At 38.8% G+C, this 26,312-nt stretch overlaps 1 protein-coding gene across 5 annotated transcripts in view; it reads right to left on the bottom strand.

The window, feature by feature from the left end:
* The window catches only part of USP6NL (USP6 N-terminal like), a 130,973-nt gene that overhangs the window by 46,675 nt on the left and 57,986 nt on the right, over positions 1–26,312 (bottom strand). For all 5 annotated transcript variants that reach the window (XM_087767352.1, XM_087767353.1, XM_087767356.1 and 2 more), the window contains 3 exons: positions 24,179–24,252; positions 22,192–22,274; positions 3,085–3,124 (listed from right to left, as the gene is read on the bottom strand). In XM_087767352.1, coding sequence (XP_087623478.1) covers positions 3,085–3,124; positions 22,192–22,274; positions 24,179–24,252 — 197 coding nt within the window. The remainder of the gene's footprint in view (positions 1–3,084; positions 3,125–22,191; positions 22,275–24,178; positions 24,253–26,312) is intronic.

Below are 26,312 nucleotides of genomic sequence, written 5' to 3' on the forward strand. Positions count from 1 at the left end.
AACTTATTCAACTATTCATGTTGTAATCAACCACCCACATTCTTGTTCAGGTTCCACGCTGTATTCATAACACCTCAACCACTTGCCTTTTTTATTATTATTATTTTTAATTATTTAAAACACTTTCTTAGGAGTTAGGTTAGAGGGAAGCTGTAGAAAAACTACTGCTTCCCAAGTTTCTGCTTCTGATTGTCCTCTACACTTGCAACCCCTTTAAGAAATAGGCATTTTTAACATCTCTAAAGCAGATGTTCTCTAGGCAGAATTTAGATTGCAGAAATAACATTGCTGTCAAGTCAGGAAAGGTGTCTGCCCTCAACAGGTTGTTCAGATAATTGGTAAGAAAAATAAAAACCTATCTGCTCCCACAGTCTTTTTGTTTGTATGTTTGATCTACTTTCAAGATTTTTGGTCTTCTGAGCCAGAAGCTCACTTCAATTGTATGTTTGTTAAAGCTTTCATGTCTTCTGTGTCAATTTATCCCAGTTCTCAAGTGATGCTACAGTAGTCAAAATAGCAATTATTTCTGTGTTCAGTTGTTGAAAACTTTTAGCTATTTGTTCCCGGTCTGAATTATGTTCACTTTCACGTCTAACAGGTGAAACACTGAAAACATGGATAGATCTGACGCAGCTCATTGCAGCGTAGACGGATGCTGCTGCTGCTCTTTCAGGCAAGTTCCATGTAGTTGTCACTAAAAAAAAAAAAATCCATTTATCTGTCTTCTGAGTACATTTTACACTTTGAAGCATTTTTGCCGTTGGGAATAACAGAATCCATAACTGAAGCAGAGAAGTTTTCTTACTCTTGTGTCAGTAAATAATACACTACCGAAGCAAAAAAGCATGAAGTTAAGTTGGCAGGCATCCATCTTTTCTGCAGCACTCTACCTTCCTGGAGAGCAAGTGTGCTAGAGCTGAGGCTTAAAGTAATGCTTTAGCAGAAGCCTCAGACAAAACCAGAACTCACTGAACAGTTCCCTGGAGAATTTATAATCAAGTAAACCAAGGACAAAACCAAACTGAAAATGACTTACAAAACATTTCATAGCACTTCAAAAACAGAGTCAGAGACAGACTCCAGATTTCCTGAGGTCAGTTCTCTGCCCGCTTTTCTCTTCTAGATGATCTTTCCTCCCCTAGTTTTATCTCAATGTGCTGTACGATTCATCCGAAGGTTAAGTAGTTCACAATGTAGGACAATGATTTGATGCATTTAAGCCACCAAATGCCCAGCATGGTAATGAAGCATCAAAATTACTCTGCATTCACAGTAATAATGCCTGTTCTGTAAGTATTACGCACGTAAGTACACACACGTAAATACACACACAGAAACCCCAGCTTAAGCTTTACACTAGAATGTATACAAAGAAGAGAGATGCAAAATTCACAAGGATACACAACCCTTTATGTAAGCTGCAAACTAAATGAAAACATGACTTGGGAATATTCTTTTTTTACATTCACAAGCAAGGCAAAAGGAAAGCAGAAATAGTTCTGCCACATAAGTGACTTCAAAAGATATTGCACAGAAAGCTTTCAGTGCTAGCCGACATTAACATGAGACATTAATTATGCTATGAATGGTATCTTGAAAATTGTAAAGATTCAACCACCACTGACAGAAGACAGATAAACCTCAAACCAGCAGAGGTCAGGATATCATCAGGAGTATAACCAGGAGCCTAACACAAGAGCATTACTGTATGATTATAAAAAGACACTAGATTTGCAATTTAACAGTGATTCAATAAATACAGTTTCTATGCTGACATTTTGTCTGAGATAGCACGAATACAATATGTGACAGAGAACTGAGACTCTATTTTCCCCCAATAATTTAAAGCTAACTACAAAGCCACAGTGAATCAGAGCTTCAAAACACATATACCACAATAACTGCAAGCTGTCTAATGCTTATGCTCATAGACCCACCACCCTGATGGGTCCTTCTGATGGGAAAGAAGTTATACATACACTCACTCTGTTATTAAACGTAATGGAACATCGCAGGAAAATGCAACTATTTCAGGCTGTGTACGCAGAAACACATGTGAACCAATGCAAAACAAAAAGGACGCAGCAGTTCCCTTCTTTTGTGAGAAGCTCCTACTAGCCCAATACCTAAGCTCAAAATAATTCATTTTTAGAAACACCGCTGCTCTTAACACTCAGGGAGCTGAGCTGCTTAGAACAAATCGTTGCATCCCTCTTCCATGCACTCTACTGATTTGTGCAGCCAAGGGGGCTAACTTTAAACTTACAGCTCTAAATATTTTATCGTGAGTTTTCTGATCATACAGAAGTTCAATATGGACAAACAAGAAGGACCTGATCTGGTCTTGGAGATAACAACAGGTCTGACAGACCAAGGGGAAATACCAATAGTATCTAGGCCCAGACAAGTAGAAATTCAGTTCCCGACGATTTTAACAAAAGCTTTCCACGTTCCCAGAACATCAGTTCCCAAATTTCTCCCCCAGTACCATCCAGCAGCAGCAGGACTTTTGGACTAGGGCCTGCACCAGCTGCTGACAGGTCTTGCATGTCCAGAATACAGCTCACTCGTCAACGGAACATTACAAGGGAGGTCACCGTGTTTCAGTGGCAGCCAGGATATATGTCACCATTTACCAAACTAGAAAAGCATGCTATGCTCCTCAGGGGACGGCAACGTACACCTCAGCATCAAAGCCAGCACCCCACTTGGACAATCCATCCACCCAGCACAGCGGATGACAGCTCGTGACACAGAGACAATAGCTTTCGCTCTTCCAGGGCAGAGCTGGGTGTGATCTCTTAAGTAGCTCTGTTTCCTTTACTAGGTCATATAATGGGTGAGGAAAACTCATGTCTCACTGCAACCAGTAAATGTAAGATTGCATGGGCCCCAGGGGATCTGTGGGCAAGCTAACATGGCCTCAAGGACCACGGTCCTTATGGGACTTAGAACATGTTTCTCTGGGAATGCAAATCACTAAAATGCTTCATCTCCTCATTTCACAATGATTTATATTAAAAAAAGTTGTAAATCTGTGAACTTTTACTTCCTACTCAAAAAACTGGAAGACACTGGACTTACCTTTTCTATCGCTGCATCGTGGACAGGAAGCTCCTCGGGACTGAAAACAAAGACAAAGTTCATATTACTCGTGGTTAATCTTGGCACAAAATCATTTCTGTATAGGTTCTTATAAGTAATCATTTACAGTAGCAATATGCAGTAACGAGTAAACAAGAATTCTGAACTTCAGAGAACTAAGGCAATGACACACAGGAACCCTTGGAATTTATTTTTTAAAGCCAGTAAAACTCTCAATATTTTAAGTACAGAACTAGAATTATTTCAGTCTTAAACGTTCTAAACCAAAGTAGTTGCATAGCTTCAAAAGACAAGAACTTAACAGAAAGTTGTTTTGCTTTAGTAAAAGCACCCTGTGCTGTACTACTGAACGGAAACTTCAGTGAATTTTTTGTTTTGTTTATTAGACCACACTACTGTCAGCTGAAACACTCCTATAAAAGCTTTTCCTCCTTTACTACTGTGCCCTGTGAAAGGCACTGAGACTTTGCTTGACTTAGGAGAGTTAACTTCCAGTTTCTCAAATCTCCGCAAAACTCACTCTGAGTAACAGGGAACCAACATCAGTTTTATTACTAGGTATCTAATTAATATTAAAAAACACAGTCCTTTCACTTCTTAGCCTAACTCTAAAAAGGCAGGTTATGAATTGAAAGCTTGAAAAGCAGCCTTTGAACAGATACATTATTTTAGTTTCATTCTGAGGGCTCTAACTTCTGTTTTTCTTATCAAAGAAACTTGTGTTTTTCTTATCAAAAGTAACTGGACCACTTTGAAGCCAAATGAGCCTGCCTTCCTTTGCCTGCATCATCTGCAGCTTCTGAAAATACAACAGCTCATCTCTAAGTAGCAAGGCTCCCTTCTTCTGCTCTGCAGATCAGATAAATAACACACCCAACAAAACCCTGTTTAAAAGGGACTAAAAAGCAGGCACTATGTGAAATCCTTTTAAAAAAAAAAATTTCCTACTGAGTCTTGATATTACGAAAAAACTCCTACCCACATCATTACAGCTTTCTATAGCAAGGACATTAAACCCCAGTATTTTAGACCTGTATCAAATCCGTGCAAGGGCAAAAAAAACCACTGGGGCAGGCTACAAAAGTAGTTGCTGCTGCAGTCAATGTAAAACAAGTCTGATGCAAAATGCTTGAATTATATTTGATCTCATTTATTTCATTTAAAAGATGCAGTTTCGGTTTCGTAAGTTATATTTGAATCAAGAAATACATTTGATTTACTTCAGCAAATGAAGAAGCTTGCTCCAATCAACACCTTTTCAGAGACCACACACACAAGTCAAAGTTTCCAGTAAACAGCCTCGAAACTAATTTAAAAACCAGAAGAGTGTTTCTTTTGAACAGCATTGCAAAAGCATAATCCATTCATTTAGAAGCACTTTCCAAGTATCTGAAAGTTTTCTTGAAGAACAACATCAAAACCCAAAAAACCCCAATGAACATCTGTCTAACGCACTAGGAATTGCCCACATGGAGTGCTATCTGAGGTTGTAAACGCTATAAAATCATAGTATAGTGCACATTCCCATATAACTAAATTAACAAACTGAAAGTAAGCCCTTTGTGTGCCAAATATCACCTCAAAATTAAGCTTATTTGAACAGAAGTAAAAAGAAAAATAAGAAAAGCGGAAGAAAAAAAAATCAATTTGATAATCTGCCTGTGGTTTTTTGTTGTTTCATTTGGGTTTAAGTACAAAGATTGCTAAGCCTTGCAGACGCCACTTAGAATTTTCAGTTCTTTAGCAACCCCAAATTGCTGAATAACCTCCTCAGTTGCAGGCACTGTCTACCTCCACCAGAAGCATCAGTCCCATGCAACAAGACGAGCGCACAGCAGCCGCATTCTTCGTGGCCCTGCAAGATCACACCAGCAGCCGGCTGCGCACCCAAGAGCCTCTCCTTCCCCCAGCGCCTCCAGCAGCCTGCAAGACACCGATCTGACGGCTCCGCATCCCCGTGGGCTCACATCGGACACAGCTACTCCTCTGCTCAACCGGTACCACTTGACAGCTTATCTTCACGTTTGCTAATCCAGCATGGAAGCTAATCACACAAAAGATTAATCAAATCTCATTTTCTCACAAAGGATAATTTGCAACAATTTATTAAGGAATTGTTTTTTTGCTAATTTTGCAAGTTCCCATCGACGTACAAACAAAAGGCACAGCTGGATCTACTGACAGAAGGCTCTTTTGCCCTGGGAAGCAGACACCGTACTCCCCACTAGATTAATCCAGCAGCATATTTATGACCACATTCCTTGTTATTTCTTTAGCTACAGAGCTATGCACTAATACCACATACCTATACATTTTAAGCACTGAAATTCCACAGGAGCACATTAAGCCAGCCCCATATTTTTATTCCCGGAGATGCTGCTGGCAGCTGAGCACCAGGAACACAGCGCTGAAGCTGAGCGAATTGCCCCGGGCTGCTCAGTAACTCACTGGACTGGAACAGGGGTTCCTGGAGATCTTCCTCCCAATTAATGAGATTGCACTAACGACGCCCATGTATTCACATACATAATATTCAAATCTATCCTGCCAGGACTGAGGGAAAGGCATATTGGGCAAACAAACTCTCAACCCCCTAAAGATATTTTAAATTAATACATTTCCATTTAGTAAATGTGTTTTTTTTACACAGAAGCACCTTTTTTTTTTTTCTAAAAAGGATTATGTGGGATCAGACACAAAATCAATGTAATTTTATTGTACCTTTTTTTTCTTTATAAGAATGAACGTTCCCCTTCCTTTCCCAGCCTAGCCAGTCTAATTTTGTTATACCTTCATTATTTCTTTTAATGTTGAATCTTCTCCCACCATCCCCAGCCTATTTAAACTTGTATTTTTTTGATGGTTTTTATCTGTGTACTTCACCAAGTAATAATGTGAAGTAGTAAACAATATTAACATAATATAGCCACATCCTGCCCTAAGATGACTGCATCCCTTTAATAGCTCAAGTAATATTCATTTAGGGGATACGGAGAAGAACAGGACTGATTCAGGTAATTAGCTTGGAACCATACAATAGCTGATATCCAAAAGAGGAGTCAGAGAGACAGCTTTTAACTGAACTCAGGTAAATAAGGTCTCACTTAGCAGAAAGAAAATCTTAACACTCTATTGTCCACAATAAAGAAAGATCCAAACTAGGTAAATTCACCCATTTAAATCGGACAGGAATCAAGAACCATCACATCTGGCACCTGCCTTTGCCCCAGGCATAAAGACTACAGCCTCGCACCCGCAGGCTGGGCAGCCCACCCTGCAGCTGAACGGCAGCTCAAGGGCTCTGGCTGTCACTGCCAAGCAGCTCTGGTGTTACAGCGTCAAGAGAAAGGTCCGAAAGTGTTGTCTACAGCTTTGGGAGCTGCAAAACGCTGGGAGCAAATCCTAACTCCAATAAGGAGCAGAGTCCACATGAAGGTGTACTGGGTTTCCTACTAGAAGGCTCCTCAAAGGCATTTCACTGGGAGAAAGTACAAGACTCCAAGGTTTGACTGGAATTCAGGACCTCTACCCGTGGTCCTCACTGTTGGTGAGCTGCAGCACCAGCCCAAAGCCTTCCTCCTGTCTTTCAGCCTGGACTGTTACCACCTTCTGGTGAGGATTATAAGGCCTGCAAATTCAAAGAGACAGGATCTCATTTTGAAGAGCAAGGACTTGATTGAAAATGCTTTTTTATTAGATTATAAGTGATGAATGGATTTTAAATCTTTACATCCACCACGATGGATAACACAGGTTTTCATTAATTTTTCAAGATAACTTAACAGAAATATTAATCTTAAATGCATAAATATCTGACACTTCAGGACATTAAACATGCAGATCTATGGTTTTGGCCATTAAGCTATGTGTTGTAATTAGCCTCCTTGAGTAACAGTGGTAGTTCAAATAAATTGAAAAGTCTCAGACTTAACAAGCTTACAGTCATCTACCCACTGCTGCTGTTTAAATCAGTCTTCTTTAAACAGCACTTTGATATATTTGTTCAATATAAACACAAGGAAAGACTTTCTAATATTACTCACTCATCAGATTTATTCTTCTCCTACATTTGTATTTAAATCCCAAATACGTTCCCTGCTGGCTCAAATCACAGCACTTTCCTGCTTCTAGTTTGGCTTAAATAAAATTTAAGAAATGTAAAGGCTCCTCTGTCATTTGCAGCTTCAGTTGAGGATGGAAGATGTTTAGTGCAATAATCAGCAGTCTTGATATGTTGATAACCCCAGAACTGTAAATTCCTGTCAATTTAATTCCTCACAGTTACAAGTTGTATAAACCCTGACACTCAATTTTTCATTGGGAAAAAAAGTGGCAAAAATTGACCATAATACACTAAAAATCCCTACCACAAAGCTTACTTGCCCAAAGAGCTGTCACGTTCAAAATTTCTTTGTAAGCTGTACTTTCATTTCTCATAACTTCTATTTCAAAATGCACCACTTGCTTAAAAACCCTTTCTACTTGCTGTAGTCTTTCTTACCCCAGAGAGAATTAGCCAGTGCACTGTGAAGAACTTTGGGGTCCTTCCTCCTGAGACATGTTGCAGGAATAACTGTGATATGTGCAAGTCATTATTTAATTTTTTTTAAAAAAAGTCAATTAAATTCAATATTCCTGTATTACTGAACTCACAATAACATGACTATTAAAAAACTCGAATCCTCATAAAACCTGGGGTGCAGTCCCTATGCAGAACAGTTTCTCAAACTATTTCTCAATTATTTTCTTATGCTCTCCTCAATGTACTACTAAGTGCAATAGCATCACCTTGTACCACTGCAAGCACATTTTAACTGAAAAGTATTTGAAATCACATTTGGTGTCACATATTAAATACAATGTGGGAAAAGTTTCTTGCAGAACACTTATCTTCATGGTGTCATTGACTTAATCATGAAGAAACAGATGCCGGGCATTCAGTTTGTCATTTGTGATGTTAAGTGTTTAAATCCATGAGGAAAACACACTTGCTGCTACCTGGGACAACTATTTTGAAGGAACTCTTTAAAAAAAAAAAAACAAACAAAAAACCACAACAACATCGGTCGTTTGTATTGTTTTGAAACATCTATGATCAAGGAATATGTGAGTGAAACACCCACAAAAACATTAGTAAGGCATAAAACTCAAAAGCAAAAGTGTCATGAAATAAATTTATGAAGAGTGATCATGCACAGGTAAGACATGAGAAGGAAGGGAAGAATTCAGTGGACAGACATCTGAACAAGAAAAGCTTTAGTACAAATGGAGTTGTTTTGCCGCACAATATAGAACTTAGATTGTTGAGTAACAAATTGCAACAACATTTCGGTACTCATGTATTAGGAAAAAGTAAATCTTCCCAAGTATGAACAATTTTTAGGCTGTGTAATTTGTCAGAAGTGAGTTGTAGGAGTCTATAACTTTACTAGACAAAAAATTAGTATCTTCATGCTGGGAAACCAATTCTACAATAATAAACCCACTGACTAGGTGCTCTCAGATCTGCCTCCCTTGCAGGGCCCGATACACAGCACATAACACTGTCAAAGCCATACACAGTATTATGGATAGTTACAACGATGCTTTGCAACAGAATGACACCTTATTTTATATATATACACACTGTTTCCAGGTAGCTTTTACTGCCTCGTGTCATATAACATACATACTGATCTTTGTTCTCAAGTTAGCTGACAAGATAAATAAGACTATTTTTGTAATTCACAGGACACACAACATTGTCACTTATAATGACCATTTTTATGCCTGCGTTATGTCACAAGATGGGCTACAAAGCAAACTGTTTTCTGAAGTCAACTGAAAAAACCTCATTAACCATTGTAAGTAGAAATAAAACAGTATTTCAATGTCATGCCTTCCTTTAGACCTATGATTAAGTTATTAATGTTGAATTCAGATCCTTTAGTCCAAGCAAGTTAATTTTCAGAAGAATTCTTATTACGAATTATTGTTTTAACCTTCCAACCTTTGAATGGAAATTAAAGGCAATAGTGTCATTTTCAAAAACAACAACACATGGAAAAGATTTCTGAAAACATTAAGGAGAAAGTAAGAAAGCTGTTTTTTAAACTAAATGATGGATTTTCCAAAGATAAAATTCTGTGGATCTCTTCCTTCTTTCCATTACACATTTTATTTATATAGCTCACAATTTTGACTGTATGTGTCTATCAAAATAATTGGAGCTCTGCTACTGTAATCACCCATTTTGAATTTTCACTGAATAACCCCTGCACAGTACGGGGGTGGTGACTACAGTAGATTAAAAACCAGCTTTCAGAAGTTTTCTTAAAATTCATAAGCAAGCCAAAGCAATTAATTAGCATATGGGATAAGCCAATGTAATATTCCACAATATAATTATCAGGAAATATGCTGCAAGAAAGAATTTAATGCTGGCAAAAGACTGGATCACATGTGATTTTGTGACTAGGTTTTAGTTACAATTATTATTTGTGGATTCTGTGGACGTTGCTGCCAATATGCACAGCACGGTGCCATGAACATGAAGCTCCCGTCCAGAAGGTCTCAAGTAATGCACACTCTCAGAGATAAGATAAAATCAAAAGATTTATCAAATTCAATTAAAATCTCAAAGTGGTGACTTTTTAGTAACATACTTTCCTGCTTGGGAGAAGATAACTTCACTGTAAAGTTTTTATTGCCAATATAAAAAATGATCGAGACATTCATAGCAAAAAAAGATACCTGTATTCACACTGCCACATGCTAAAATACATGTTTTCGTGTCCTTAGTAAGAGACATGTTCTATATGCAAACTTTAAAGTTTTCCCAGCTTGGAATCAGAAAACCTTTGTGAAAATCTATAATCTGCATAATTGAGCACAGCAGCATTTCCAGTGAGTTCTGATGTCACTTTAATTGAACATAAACACTGAGGTTAAAAGTGTCTTCTCAGAATCACATTCCATCACATTTAAAAAAAAAAAAAAAAAATCAAAAAAAGATAGAAATTAGTCTGAGCTACCTTAAAACTCTCAGGAAGTTAAAAGATAAATGAAAGAGAATTAATCTCTCTGCCTTGCTTCTGATTTACATCTGATATATGTCTGAAACAGCTAGGATTTTTTCCTTAAGCATATATATATTGCTCTTAAGTACTGCTTGAAGGTTAGTTACTATACAGATCACTTACCCTATATATTAATAGTGATCCAGGACTTGCATGTTGGCAGCTTCATCTGTATTAAAATTCATGTGCTATGCAAAGCGTATTCCAACATAAATTAAGAAAGATGGTAGCGTTCCAGCACTGTATATTTGTTCACTGCTGAAGCTCGACACTTTATAGACCTACACTTGCTTTTTTTATGAAATAATCTTCTGCAGTCTGAACTTCCATTTTGGTGGCTCTTTCACTTGGGTTGAAAGTAGCAGCGTCTTTGCGCTTCTAAAAACTGTCGCCCCAGACCTCTTTTAGCGCTCTCAATAACCAGTGCCAGTGAAGCACACTCTGGCCATTCCCTATATTCAGTTACTTTAATCTTCTATAAATGCTAAATGTAGTAGGAAATATATGTGGTAATAACGATTGTGTTAAATCCTTACATTTTAGGGCTTAAGCGGTAACTCAAAACCAATGCGTGCCGCTTTATGTATGTTGTATAAATTAAATCATATATTACCATATTCAATCATTTATTCAGTTCTGCTACCTAATAGCTCTTTTCATAAAAGGAAGTAGTTCATGAATTCCTAGTACACAGTGGGTGATCTTCTACTCAAATCAAGTAGCAGCAGCTGTTAACAAAAACACACTGTTTGTCCTTAGTTGGCAGAATTATCCTGCAGTTTACTTTTGTGTTTGCAATCAAATCTGCAGGATTGCATTCACCTCATTTCTTTCTGTATCTGCAGAGGATTGTTGAAGTGACAGCTTGGACTAACTCAGCTGAAAGAATGGATTTAAAATTCAAATTTCAACTCCAGTCCTAAGAATAAGCTAAAGAAATGGGGACAATTGTGACACAGTTTTAGGGAAAAAAAATCCATACCATTCTGAATGATAGCAAATAATAACAGAACATTCCTTCCTCCCATGGGAAGAACCCGCATGAAGGGAGAGTAGTGGAAGAACCATGTACCAGATCATCATGATAAGAGGAAAATAAAAATAAAAATAAAAAAAAAACCCTTTCAAATGATTCTTAAGAAAAAAAAACACCTTTCATTAAGATGAACACAACAGAATTAAAGAGAACAACATCTCAAATGCTTTTGTAAAGGAACAATTAGCAGTCCAAACCACAGGAAAATTTATTGCTATCTTCTAGACACATAGATATTAAAAAATGACTGCAACCATGACAGCACAGCACATGGACAAAGCTGCTTATTTTCCAATGGAAGCCAAAATTAACTAGACAACAAAACACGGCTGAGAAAGATATACCTGAAATCCTGCTACTCTCCTTTTGTGACGATAAAAACCAATCCAGGAGGCAGGTTCTCCAGCTGTTGTTTGAACTACGGGTGATTGGTGGCTTCTCTTAAACAGGTCCAAAACAGGTGACTTCAAGCCTTGCATAAAATGAGTTGATTCGGGGTTCAAAGAGTCTCCTTAGCTTCACAACATTCTAAAGCGAGCCTGTCTCGGACAGTGACCTAGCCAAGACCAGAAGTAAGGCACCTCCTCCTTCTCCTGGTGAAGTTCTACCACCACGAACACAAGTGGTGTGCAAATACTATAAGATCCTATATGATTGTGAAGCTCACAGGTGATCATCTGGGAGAGAAAGTCTGGCTCCTGTCCCTTCTGCTAGGACTGGTTTAGACAACTTTCAGGGAACAGCTTTTGAATAAATGACCACTTTTGCCATCAGGCTGGCAAAAAAAAGATTTGCTTAAATAGCAAGCGTGGGGAAAAGTGAACAGCACAAGCATTGAAGAGTTCCTCATAGCGACCAAAACACATTCTAAAGCAACATTTCTGACCACATACTATTGCAAAATAAGACATTGATTTAAGGAAGCAATTACTGCACATTGCCATATGCATCTCACGCTTTTAGAAGTAAGTTCAAATGCATCAATACAAAGAAACGGATCACAACGCAACCACCACCACAACTGGGCACGAATGCAGAGATCAAAGTTCATTGTCCACCATGGAAGCAGAGCTGTAAACTAAAGAAGTCAGAATGGATAACAACTACGTAAAATTTACAGCAAGTCCAATGTACTCTTTCCGCTGTCAGTGATGTTTAAATAAAATTGCCTACTTAACCTCAGTCTCTGAAAGGTCTGTCTGAAACTTAGCCCCATCACTTCACAATCACATAGTAAGCAGAGATTCATTTCAACTTATCAGGAGTTCCATAACTGATAAATAGTAAAATTTGTAAAACCTCTTCATTAATGTTTATTATGTATCTATCACCCCTGTGTTTTCAAACCAGGCTTTGTCTTACAGAAATGCAATAAAAACATTCTTTTAGAAGCAGTTCCTTGTGAATGCATGCAAGAAAAATGGTTCTGTCTACTGCTAGGAACATGGACCTAAAAAAAAGCATTCTGAATCTCAATTACTAACCCAAGAAAACTTCCATTTCTCTCCTTACATAAAAATAATATCCTCAGCGTACATTAGGGCAAAAGGAAAGAACGTTAAACAGAGCTGAAATTTGTGGCGTGGTTTTTTTTAACAGCAGTTCCTCAGTACATTTATTAGCAATGAATATTTCAGAGCAAAATCAGTCTAGTAAAATGTATCACATATTAGAGGGCAGAATCCATTGCACACAATGCAAAACTACAGTAGTTTTCATAGTAGATCTTTATAATGGCACAGTCAAAGTGAGGCATATTCACGTATTTAGTAATAAAGGGAATTAAGAGAACCACAACTCTTCTCTAACACCTGAGATCTGAAATATTTTTTTTTTTAAATAAAGATTTGTCTTTGGCAGCTGGAAGAGGTTGAACTTAGCACACTGTCTTCCCAAGGGAGGGAAGAGCTAAGCCACTCTCCTGACAAGTAGGGCTGACCCTGTCTCACAAAGCCGAGAAGAAAAGAAGAGAAGCGGAAGATGACAGCAAGTCCCTAATGAATGACCACAATATATATAATGCAATGAGATTTACATTTATGATTGAACTGTTGAGAATAAACATTTCATTGCTCTTTCAGCACCTCATCGTACCACTTAATGTGTTTGGCAATACTTACTGTGTCTAGAAAATTAAGGATAGTGGCTGTGTGTCACTATGAGCAGTAACCTTGCAACTCTCCTAGTAACCTTAGAGTTCTTTCCTTAAGCTTTGACGTGCAGACTTTTCTACTAAAAATTTGAAATTACAATTATATAAAAATCCCTATTTTTTTAATACTACTTTGATTATTACCAAATTACAGCCGCCATGCTTCTTTCTTTAATTTCTATTACCCAAAACTTTTGGCATCTCAGCATAACTTCTTTTGCTGCCAAGAACACTCAGAGACCAGTCCTTACATCTCTTATCTGGAGACACTTCACCTGCGTACCTACTCAAATCAGCAGGGTCAGCTGCATAAGAGTAATTGTTCTTGGACATGTGCTTTGACAGCCACCTTGCAGAAAGTATTAAAGAATCCATGAAGAATATTTTGGAGACAAGGACTATCTTCCAGCAAGTCTATGTAGAAATTACCAAGAAACAGAATGAGAGAGGGGATAACTTGTTGCTCCCTATTAAAAAGTTAGGGGCAAAATCATAATACTGAAAAAAAAACCCCAAAAAATCAATAGCTTCATTCAGAGACATTTGATGGAATATCTCACAATTTGCTCTCCCCTAGCTCATTTGTGCAGCGTGCTGCAGAAATGCATTACAGAGCTAATAAAAATGCAATACATTTTTTTAAAGAGCAAAGTTTGATGGAGGAGAGCAGGTAGGCCTCTATCTTAGCAAAAGAAAGAATAATGAACTCTGCTATTTGAAAAGCGCCTGTGGCAACACAATGATCTCCGGCATTAGCAAACTATTCTAAAAGCACGTTTACCGCTTTAATAGACTCATGGGATAAAGAATAAGAGTATGAGTCAGATTCTCAGCTGCTGTAAATTGGTACAATTCCATCAAAAGCAGCACAGAGCTACTGTAAGAGCAGTACAAGAATCTAATCCAATTTTTTAAGAGAGCTTCGTGAACGTAGCGGGGGGAAAAATCCACACCGTATTTTCTACCATTAGTACTTGTACATCTTTTCCTTCACTGGGGGGGGGACACCAAAAAAAAAAAAAAAAACAACCCACCACAAAAACAAAATCAAAAGCAACCTTGCAGAATCAACCTCCAATCTGCCCAACCTCACTACACTGATCCCTGGATGTTTATCAACATAGGAGCATCTGCCACACTGCACATACATCCCCAGTTTCCATTTATTGAACAGGTAGTAAAAGAAAAACATGTTTAAGCTTAATCACCCAAGTCAGACCACCAAACCTGACAATATTGGTTATTACTATAAGATAATAATTATTAATACAAGTTAACACAGGCCTTGATAATGACAAGAGCTGAAAAGAATTCATATTGTGCAGGTTGGAGAAATAAAAAGTCGTTAAAATAACTGCTGCATTTTTTTAAATGATGTCATGGCAGCTTATGATTTTCACAGCTCATTATTGAAAGTTAACAGGACAATTCAGTTGATTTTTTCAATGATGGAAAGAAAAAAGTGCTTGAAAAGTTGCAGCAAATAAATTGTAGCTTCTACTGTTATTTCTACTTTGTATCTATTAAGACCTGAACAATTGTAACGATTTCCACAACATATTAGTCAGCGTATATTAGTCATAATCTATGTTTCCCAATGCAGAGTAGTAAAATTTGGCCTTGAGCTGTACCTGCCCCGAATTCCAAAAAGCAATGTTACTTTCTTCTTACTTAGAAAAGCAAAACTGTGATCTTTAAAAGTCTTCTTACAAAAGAAAACTGAACGCCTCCCTCACAGCTGGGTGATATAAAGAGATAGATAAATAAAAGAATCAAATGAGAATATACACACAAGTACAGCTAACAGAAGACCAGATAATATAAATCCTACTTACTAGCTAAAAAGGAAAGGTGTGGAATTTATTTTTTTTTTTTAATACTTTTTGCTCGGTCACTATCTGGGACGAAGGGCTGACATCACTAGTTCCAACAGGTACCCAACGAATGATCCCAGCTGATGTCTCATCCTCGAGAGGGAATGTCGCTCAAGGAGTTAGAGATTTCAGTACAAAGGAGCACAGAACCTGGCAGTGTACTGAACGGGGGCATACTGGTGTGGAGGCCTAAGCAAAGGAAGATGCCTTCTAGCTGACCGGATTTGCTCAAACTTTAGTTTTCTGTGCCATCCTAGGAAGACACTGAGGCTGTTTTGGTTATCCTGCTCGCTGACTTTTGGCCTGGTGCTGAAAGGCGTGAAAGAGGACCAGCTCTTTAAACATGAAATGGGTGTTGACCTTTAGAGTTGCAAAATGCTGCTTTCAGCTTCTACCCTATTTTAGGAGCGCGTACAAAGTTTAGGCTCTTTTGCAAACCCCAATCAGCCACCGCTCTTGTGACCATTCAACCTTAACATTATACAGGGCAGGGAAGAAGGGAAGGAATGAAGTTATTTTGTCCTTGTAGCTAGCTGGAGAGTTTCACAAAAAATACATACAAGGATACATTCATGAAAATATATGATTAAATATGTGCTTCGATGATCTTCAGTTAAAGCTTAAAGTCTTATTTATTTTCAAAACATTGACTGTCATTTGGATTTGTTGCTTTCTTTTAAGACCTTTAATAATTTTTAACTATCTTTACAACTTTTAAAAATCATTCATATAATTGCCACTTCTAAACAGACAAAGTAATATAGATATTATTATTTAAACTGTAGGCTTAAAAAAGAAATTTAATTTCTTTTAAAACGTTCCTAGGAGTAGTAGAGGACTTGCCACCGCCCAAGGAGTAACGTATTAATTCTAGTAGCTTTTTTTAACCATCCAAAAGCAGTAACAGATCAACTAAAGAATTCAAGGAGGGGGAAGGGGGAAATCCCAGATCCCAAGGCATTACTGGAATGCCTGTTATGAGCTTCAAGACACTCAAATTCCTTCAGTTTTTTTCCCTGAAGTTATTCCCTTATCAATGACTGCTGCTAGAAAAACTGCAAATAGAAGTATCTGCAAGGTACAGTTTCTACGATAGAACAGTCCACAGTAAAAAGATTAAGAACATTTACTTTAAAATTTCGCCAGGCTCCAAGATAAGACAGAAAGGAACTGCCTTTTTTGTGGGGTACAGGTTGTCTGGAGTTTGGTTTTCTGGGGCATGGGGTTTATTTTTGTTTCCTACTTGTTTGGGGTTTTGTTTTGGTTTGGTTTTGTTTTTTGTTAATTGCAACATTCTGGTGCTTTTGTGTGTGTGTGTATTCTGAGCATGAAATGAGAACTTTTGATCAAATCTGGAGGAAAAAAATGAGGTAGCTTGACACAACATTGACCAAAAAGACACAACATATCCAAAAAGGAAAAAAAAAGAACAAAAAAGAAAAAAACCCCACCAAACAAAACCCTTATTTTTTATGAATACCAAACACATTCCATCTTTTTCATTTCCAAAACTAGCTGAAACAGTTTTTGTTATGACTATCTGTGAAGAGATCTGAGGCATTTCTCCCATTCCTAAAATACTTGATTGAAAAAGTCATATATTATAGACTAAAGCTTATCTGAACACTATGGTGGTCCCCTGAGATGGTCTGCTAAACTTATATCAACTTACAGGTATAAAACAAACTACCTGTCACATACAATTTCAAGAATGTTTGCTAGAAAAGAATATTTGATCTTATCAAAACACTGCTAGACTCTATATACAAACACTGGTGTTAGATTTCCTGGAGGAAAAAATGTTCCTTTTAAAAATGAATGGTATTTTTCACATCAATACTGTTGAGCATTCCTGCACCATAACGTGCAATCAGGAGTCCAGCAGGATTTTTACTGGAGAATTTACAGAACGAGGACCATGCCTGAAGTTTTTTGGGTAGAGATGTTGTTTCCTTTTTTTTAAAAAAAAAAAAAAAAAACACAACATATTTTTAGGACTATAGGTAACCACAGTGCACCTGTGGAAACATACTGGTCTGTTCGCTCAAGACTCTTGTGTTGATGACTAAGATGAACTCCCTCCTAGACAAACATTATGTAAGTGAAGAGTTAGGTTGTAGCAGGCACTACTCCATGTATACCAGGTGACTTTAGGAAGACCAACAGCACTGGACAGAAACTAGCCTACATCAATTAACAATGCTAATGGAATTAAGACTGTATGAAATGGTATTGAGATGAACCAATGCTACTTCACCTTTTTTGTATTGCTTTGCAAAGTCAGTTTAACATAACAGGGTTGGAAATATTGCACTGGAAAGTATGACTAACTATGAACAGGGTCCAGGTGGCACATGTGCAGCATAATCTCAGCTATGAGAAGGCACATCAGCATCTGAATCGTAGCTCCCTCGGAGCTGATCTGTGCCCCTAGAGTCATTTGAGACCTCTGGACTCTGAAATGGCCTTTTCCCCTTGGAAAACACTGCTCTGAAAGCATCTCTTTCCAAATACATCCGCAACCTTCCAGAAGGAAGCAAACACCCTGTTGGGTTGTACAACAATCTAGTAACCATGGTCACATTTACAGCGTTCTGTTACCAACGTGTCCAGACAACACTGGCCAACATCTCAGATATCTTCTTCACAAGTTGAGTTCCCAGTGCTTGACTTGACCCAGCATGGCAGTTTTTTGTATTGGGTTTCTGTAGCCAGGGGCTGCAGGGGTGACCTGTGTGGGAAGGGGCCATGACCTGCCCTGTGCCAGTCATGGCTGCTCCAGTCAGCTCTGAATCCCCTATAACAAAGCCATCACTTGCCAAAACTTCAGTCAGTTGGAGGAACCCACGATCCCTCTACTAAAAACATCTTTTTAAAAGCACGGCAGCTGCTAGAGGCAGGAGAAATGGAAGAGATGTGGGAAGAAGCAGAAGAGACACATAGGAGATGTTGCTGGCGACACAGCTGGAGATGCGCTCTCAGGAGGAGGCATGCCATGCCAGGGGAGGGACATCTCCGAGGGGACTGCAGCCTGCGGGTGACCCACGCTGGTGCAGCAGAAAACGAGTAAGATAAAAGGAGCAGTAGACAAAAACAGGTAAGAAATCGAGAGCGGCAGAAAGAAGTCATTGCATGCAGGATCCCGACCCCGTGCACTGCCGTGCCATCACCTCACCAAAGGAACTGGGGCGAGCCAAGGGTAACCCAAGGCAAAAAGCAAGGGAAGTTTGTGCTGGGGGCAGAACGGAGAGGAGTGTTTCCCCTAGGCGTTCGTTAAAGTTTTATGTTTTGCCCCCTCCCCCCCTGCAATATCGAAAACAGCAATCAGAAAGTTGCGTTATTTGGCAATAAATTAAATTATGTAAAAAATTCCCCAAGTTGAGACTATTTTGCCAGCAACACCATATGGCTTAAATAAACCATGACGACCACCACTTCCTTACAGCCTTGCAACAACAGTAATTGGTAAGGCCAAGTTTTCTACATTTTAGCCAATAATGAGATTTTTAACTCTTTCTGGTTCATGCATGCCTCTCATATACAATTTATAAACTACTCTACTGAAAACATACTCATTACAATTTAGTCAGTCCCATGGACAAAACTCCTCGTAGGTCCATTTTGTTTTGTACAGTCTGGTTTTAAACATCTCAAGAGACAGACCCCTTCGGCTCCCCACAGGGTTATTTTGCAGCTTAGCATGTTTGCTGGAAACCTTCTTCTCATATCCAACTTCCCTCTAAAACTTCCCTCTAAAACTTTCCTATTTTCTTTTCAAACAAGTCTCATTATTATAATGCTTTGGTACTTCTCACTGAACTTACTTTCTTGTTCCTTAAATTCATTAGGTATTAACTCAGCCTTTTTGGTTTAAATAGCTATTTTAATAACCTGTCCACACCAATTTCCTTTTAACATCCAAAGTTAACTAGAACTTCCATATTCCTTTGCAGAATTGCAAAATAAACAACAGTACTACAGCGAACAAATTAAATTGTGTTCCTAAGGCAGCAGCTATTAAAAATTTAAGACAGTGCTAGGTAAAGATGGTCTTAACTATTGCAAACAATAAATACTACAACAACAATTAGAATCGACCAAAGCTGCCCAACAGATATTTCAGCTGTGGGTCTTAAATGAAGGTTAGCCTTAAGGTGAGCTATTTCACCTGAAGGGAAATGCCCTATCTGTTTCCAATCACCAGCCATTTCTACACTGTTACAGAAAAAGGCACCTTCCCTCTGCTACTCAGTATGTTCTCAGAAGAAAATCTAAACAGTTTTACCCGCTTCTACTGGTACGGCAGGAAGACAATAGAAGCGTAAGTGTCTTCACGTTCCCCAAGTTTACTAATTCCCAGTTTGACACGCAAATAAGGACACTGGGACACCAGAAGAATTGTAGATCTAGACCAAAACTTCTCTTTGAAGTCTCTAGTCTTTACTTTCTGCCATCTTCTTCTTGGTGGCAAGTTGCACAGGCAGCTTGAGTGCTTCATCTCACCTGCCCTATCAGTAACCAGCTGAACTCCACAGAGCCAAGGAAGGCTGCAGACAGGACATAGCCAAGGAGAAAGAGAAGTTTATAAACTACTGACAGTAATCGAGGCCTACTGTACTTGAGCAAACAACCCCTAATTTTCCATCGGGTTCTCCACATCCAGCAGCCTTCTGATAAAAGAGACATTTTTCAGCTATTTAGTATTTTAAGACGTCAGTGGAAACAAGATTACAAATCATTGCAGATCTCAACTTAGCTAGAGAACAATAAGTTTAATACTGTCCCCGGACTTTCAGTTTCCAATGTGCATCGGCCTGTTGCATTAATTCACACTGTAAACACCTGATAGATGGGTCATGGGGAATTATGGGTCTGATGGATGATAACCATTATGGCAATTGTTTGAGGCTTTTGGTACATACTGCTTAGTTTCAAATTCTTGTAGGAACAGGAGTTTCTTTCAGAAACTGTAGATTGCACAGGCTCAGTATCGCAGCATACATGAACCCAGACCATAGTTAAAATCTATAGTGCAATATAAATTGTCTTTTCAGGGAAAGACAGTTGATATGCTTATTCTAATTATATTTCTCCTATTAGGAGAGATTTTATTTCTCAGGAAAATAAAGACATCATTTGCAATGAATTTGCTACAAAGAATCATAAAGTAGCCTTGATGGCACTGTCAGGTGAAATCTGTCTTATAACGAGACATCATTAGCATGTAAGCAAAAAATATCGCACAATTAGTGAAAAGACAGAGTATCCACATACATTGTTAATTTGTGCAGTGCTCATGTATTATACATCTTTCAGATTTCATCCCTGAAGCTGACTACGCAGAGAATGAATTCTGCATAGACTTGGCATTGGTGACTAATGACATTACTAGAAAGGAAGTATGGCCTAACGTCTAAAGGCCATCTACCCGACCACATCACAAGAAGGACTGCAGTGCGATGTAAGGGTGCCCACAGTAGCTTTCAGTTACAGCTACAGCAGCAGGGAAACTGGCACATGGTGAAGTGCCAAGCAGCACCTCCATAACTGCATCTCAAATACACTACGGCACTGGAGCCATGAAATCCAAGATGCCTCAAAACTGACTGCAGCAGCAACTGTAGCAGACATGAATAACATTCTTCCATGCCTAACATATAAAAAGGCAAATATCACAATACAAGTAACAGGAAAAGTTCAGGAGTTCATAAGGATACCAAAATCAAGAATCCACTTCCAAATCTGAAGGCGCGTGATTCAATTCCCATTGAAGTTGGTGGTGAACTTGGCAGTGGCTTCAATTACTTTCGCACAAGAAAGAGTTCTGACATCCTCCATTAAGAATGCCTACAACTGCAGCTACAATACCAGACATGTGGTGTTGCAGCTGTAGTTTACCAACACAAAGACCTCTCTGTGTAAAATAGAACTGTGGAGGTCATACACCGAATTAACTCACCCTGATGAAGCAAAGGCAGTCTACAGGTAAAGAGCACTGTTTTAACTGACAGCTTATAAAAACAATAACATTACACAATAGAAGAAGGGGGGGGGGGGGGGGGAATCCTCCCAAAACCAAGACATACACACCTCCCCCCCAATACTATAAAAGTACATAGTTATTACAATAAGTTTTCCACTCATCGTTGATTTTTCTGGATTTTAATTGCACTTCATGTATTCAAACATAAATGGCCGACACCAAGAATGGCAGAGAATCCTGACTTATCAAAAGTAGCAAGTCAGCTTGTGTTCAGTTTCTGCAAGTTGGATATTTACACCTGCCAACCACAAAAGTCCTAATACAATTTAATACTCTCATCTTTTATTTGCCAAAAAGACAGAGAATATTTGTTTCAAAGGAGGTACCTATAGGGTAATTGGATCTGGATTCTGGCATTTTCTGAATTTACTTTACGATGCAACATTAAGTCCCAAATTGGCAGAGACTTCAGTAAGGTTACTAAGTACATGAAGTTAAATGAGATTTATCTTTGAAGGACTGCAATACATAGTTGTTCATATACATATACAACCATTAAGTAACCTTAAATGTGTTCGTATTTTTTTTTCTGAAGATCAACATTATAGTAAAATTTTTAAAAATCCTTCCAAGAACTTCAAGTTTGTTTATATATAAACACAATTACTTAAAACCAAAATTTATCTGCAATTTAATTCAGCTTGAACTATGTTTTTTGTAGACTATCAGTTTTCATTCCCAAATAAAATATTCAAAAACATTTCACTCCCTACACAGGATCAAGTTACAGAACTAAAAAACAGCTAGAAATGGAATTGAAAAGCACAGTGAAAGATTACCCAAAAGTTACACAGCAAACAGTTTCCAAAAGATCTATTAAAAGGCATAATAATACTTTCACCAAATAGGTGATACAATAAAAAGCATAAATAGTAATAGTAGCAAAGTCCTAATCTTATTTTCTTTTCAAGTGCGCTACTTACTGTAGAAACCCAAATCTATCTGTGACTTTGTAAAGACGATAGTCAGCATCTTCCCACGGTTCAATCTGTGCACCCTCCCGTCCCTAAAGGAAAGAATAAAAAAAGAGCCAAATTAAGTTTTATGACACAATAAGATAAGATGCAGAAGACAGGATTCAGCCACTCAAAGCATAATCTGTGGGACACACCGGTAGTAGGGTAGAGAAGGGGGAGGAGACTGCTAGTCCTAAACTGACCAACTAAGAAACAAAAAAAAAAAAAAAAAAAAAAAAAAAAAAAAAGAGAGTAGCACACCTCTCCCAGCCCTACAAACAGTGTTTTCATCCCAGGAAACCTCTTTTGATCACTGCTATACGCAGAATAAATTTGAACTACTGATTTCAACCACAGACTTGTAATAATCTCACATCTGTTGTTAATCTCCAAAAGTCCATCAAGGTCCCCACACAGTGCCTTCTACTCATTTTATTTCCATAATCTATCTTTCCTGAACCGTCACCTGACAACAGCACATACTGTGGACAGTCTCAAGGTAACGTCCATGCTGACTTCCAGCAGCTGTCAAGCAGAATGCAGCACTGAGTTTTCCCTCAATGAAGCACTCGTTCATGTTCCTCTCTTCTACTTCAGTTGCCAATTTTTGTAAGACTTGCAGAAATTTAAGTATGTTTCAGCTATATATTCTTCCGGTATGGGCTATGCGCAGGTTACTGGGTGTGAACAGAGGCCACCGCTCAGAATACAAACCACGTGTGTGTTTTTTCCTTATTAAAAAAACCACAGCCGCTCACTTAAGCGCACACCACTAAGCCTGGCATGTAAAATGTTTCACGAACTTTACGAACAAGTCTATCGCTCAGTACTCCAATGACACGTATAAAGCCCATAAGTGTTACAACAATATGTCAATATGGTGTAGGCATTCTAGACATACTCTGTGCCAGGCTTTTACTTGACAAGCGGTTCAAGAAAAAAAAAGGGATATGACTAGGGTATTTCTTCAATTCCTCACACCAATCATAGAACCATTTAGGTTGGAAAAGACCCTTAAGATCATCGAGTCCAACCGTTAACCCAGCACTGCCAAGCCCACCACTAAACCATGTCTTCAAGCACTACATCTACCCGGCTTTTAAATACCTCCAGGGATGGAGACTCAACCACTTCCCTGGGCAGCCTGTTCCAATGCCTGAGAACCCTTTCGGTGAAGAAGTTTTTCCTAATATCCAACCTAAACTTCCCCTGGCACAGCTTGAGGCCGTTTCCTCTCGTGCTATTGCTTGTTATTTGAGAGAAGAGACCGAGCCCCACCTCGCTACAACCTCCTTTCCGGTAGTTGTAGAGAGCAATAAGGTCTCCCCTCAGCCTCCTCTTCTCCAGACTAAACAACCCCAGCTCCCTCAGCCGCTCCTCATCAGACTTGTGCTCCAGACCCTTCACCAGCTTTGTTGCCCTCCTCTGGACACGCTCCAGCACCTCGATGTCCTTCTTGTAGTGAGGGACCCAAAACTGAACACAGTACTCGAGGTGAGGCCTCACCAGTGCCCAGTACAGGGGGACGAGTACAGTACAATCTGACAAAAAATGCAGTTCACTCACCCTTCAAGTTCTCTGTAATGATTTAAATGTTTCTATTACCATAACCAAAAAATAAATAAATAAAAAGTAAAAGAAGAGTCCTTCTGATCTCATAGCTACACCAAGCATCCTCAAACATCCCAGTTTCATTACTTCCAATACATTACACTACCTTAAAAGAGCCCCAAAGCAACTTGTCATGCACCTGAAAAATGAGTTGATTGAGTCATTATCCAGAATATCCCCCGTGGAGGGAGAGTTTAATTCACCCAGAGGCCAGTGTATCATGAAACAATCAGATTAGTACTACGTAGAGTATTTTAAACAAAAGCTAGCGGGAACCATGATTCATTTTTTAAACAGACATTAATTATAGAATGTCTTTAAAATTATTATCAAGTTCACTTACTCTGTCATACTTGGCAACTATCTCTGCTCGTTCTTGGGCAAGTTTGACAGCAGCATCCTGCTCAGCATCTGCACCTGTGGAGAATTAAAATAATGCTGTTCAGATCCTCTCCCTTCTGAACACAGAACTGCAGCTAAATACTTGGAAAACAAACTTCAACCTCAAAGACACTGCTTGGATGGAGAAATGCCAAAACAATTGTATCAAAGCAACATATGACCTTGGTGCACGTCTTGAATACCTTTCAGAGTAAAATACAATTATTGGATGGTATCCTAACTGCTGAGTTTAGAACATTCCTGATTTTCCACCAAAGCTGGTATTAAATAAAGTTAAAAAAATAATACCCCACAACCCACTAACTGAAAGACTGAACAAAGTAGTAAAAGCTACGAGTTGCCAATTCCACAAACATTCACATCGCCAAAGAAAGCCAGAACATACACTACTGGTTTAAAACAAAAGCGTGAACTCTTTACAGGATTTGTAGAGAAGGATTAGAATACTGATGAATGTTGAAGAACTACTGCATGACTTCACCTGAGAAATTGCCTAAGACTTATTTCTCAGAAAACAGGGAAGGATATCGTTATAGTATCAGAACTGCAACTTTGGCAACCCAGAGCTGGAAGAAGCATAAGGATATGACAACAGGAAGGTTGACAAGCAAGAAAAAAACAGATGCGTGGGTAAGCACTGGACGTCACTATGCTGCAGATACAGCAGAGTTTACTACAGTGGTAGAGTTAATGTTTAGATAAACCTGGTTTGATTGAGAGAAGGTGAAGCAGACTCTGTGTGTAACCGAATTAGGTTCCTTGGCATTGTTCCCACAACAGAAACCATCGCTAGAACATGGACAGGAATGTAAAGAGGGCACCATGAAAGGAAAAGAAAGAAAGATGCTGCTTTGAATATTCAACAGCATAATGCACTTCAATATCCCAAATGCGATTATGATTTCAAACCAACGAGGCAAATCAGCTTTAATCAATGATAAGTTTGTGAAAGACTCAAGAGTTGATTTGTTTCAATTATTAAAAGGCAATGAACTCTAGATAAAGCAAAGCTTTAAAAAAGGTTTGAAATAGTTTTCAAGTGCACGCTGTTATAAAAATAACTGCAGGCAAGTGTCTTTTCTTCACTGGTTAGTTCATGGCAACATAATGAACTTCAGCAATTGTACATGTCAACCATCTGGGCCATGAAATAGAAAAACAGATCAGATATTACAGCCTTCCACCATATGACATTATTAACACATTTATTTGTTCAAACCCAGTATTTCTTTAATAAAATTTACCTGCATATTTCTCAGACATTTAGAGAAGAAGTTATGCCAAGGTGGCCTTCTAAGCCATCCGTTTGAGATGTAGCAGGGTCTCTGCATGTTTTCACTTGAAGTTTCTTTAGGGGAATGCAGAGAGAACCTCAGCACGCCCCATCACGGACACAAGCACCAGCGCTCAGGCAACAGCGATGCTTGTCCCAAACTTCCCCTGACGGAAAGTCTGACTGCTTCTTTAAAGCTTTTACTTATGGTCTCCAGAAGTTACACTTCGTTATCCTCATTCTGGCCCTCTTCTGCTTGTCACCATCATTTGCCAATCATATTATTCCCATTTATTAGCGAGGACATCGAGCTTTGTCATTTTTTCCAGTGAGCACCAGAACCAGCACACATGTATTTACAAAATTATTTGAGGGAGAAAAATATAATAATTAAGAATGACATCTGCTATATTTGGAAGCTATGCATCTGTGTGCCACAACACTGATAAATAATTTCCTCCCTGTAAGGCGAGAAGCAAGTAGCGTCATTTCATATTGCTCAGCCTTTGGTGCTGCCCAAGCAGCGCGCTGTTCCCCCTGCTCCTTCAGGTGCTGGATCCACCCTTATTCCCAAGCTTAAAGAGGAGTGCAAGACACAAAGCAGTTCGGTTTCAGGTTTGTTTTTCTCCGACGCAGTTTTATAGCGATTGCAGGATATGTTACCCCAGCTACCTATGTGAACACCGACCAAGACACAACTCTTACACGCCAACCGCAGCACCCTTCTAGGACCCCTCCCCAGCGCTGTCACCACAGAAGGGCACAGACTGAGCTCTATGCGACTCTAAGTGCATTCAAGCCC

This window comes from Nipponia nippon, unplaced genomic scaffold (genome assembly GCF_047370975.1).
Source record: "Nipponia nippon isolate SJK-2023a ecotype South Korea unplaced genomic scaffold, ASM4737097v1 scaffold_3, whole genome shotgun sequence".
NCBI classification, from domain to species: domain Eukaryota; kingdom Metazoa; phylum Chordata; class Aves; order Pelecaniformes; family Threskiornithidae; genus Nipponia; species Nipponia nippon.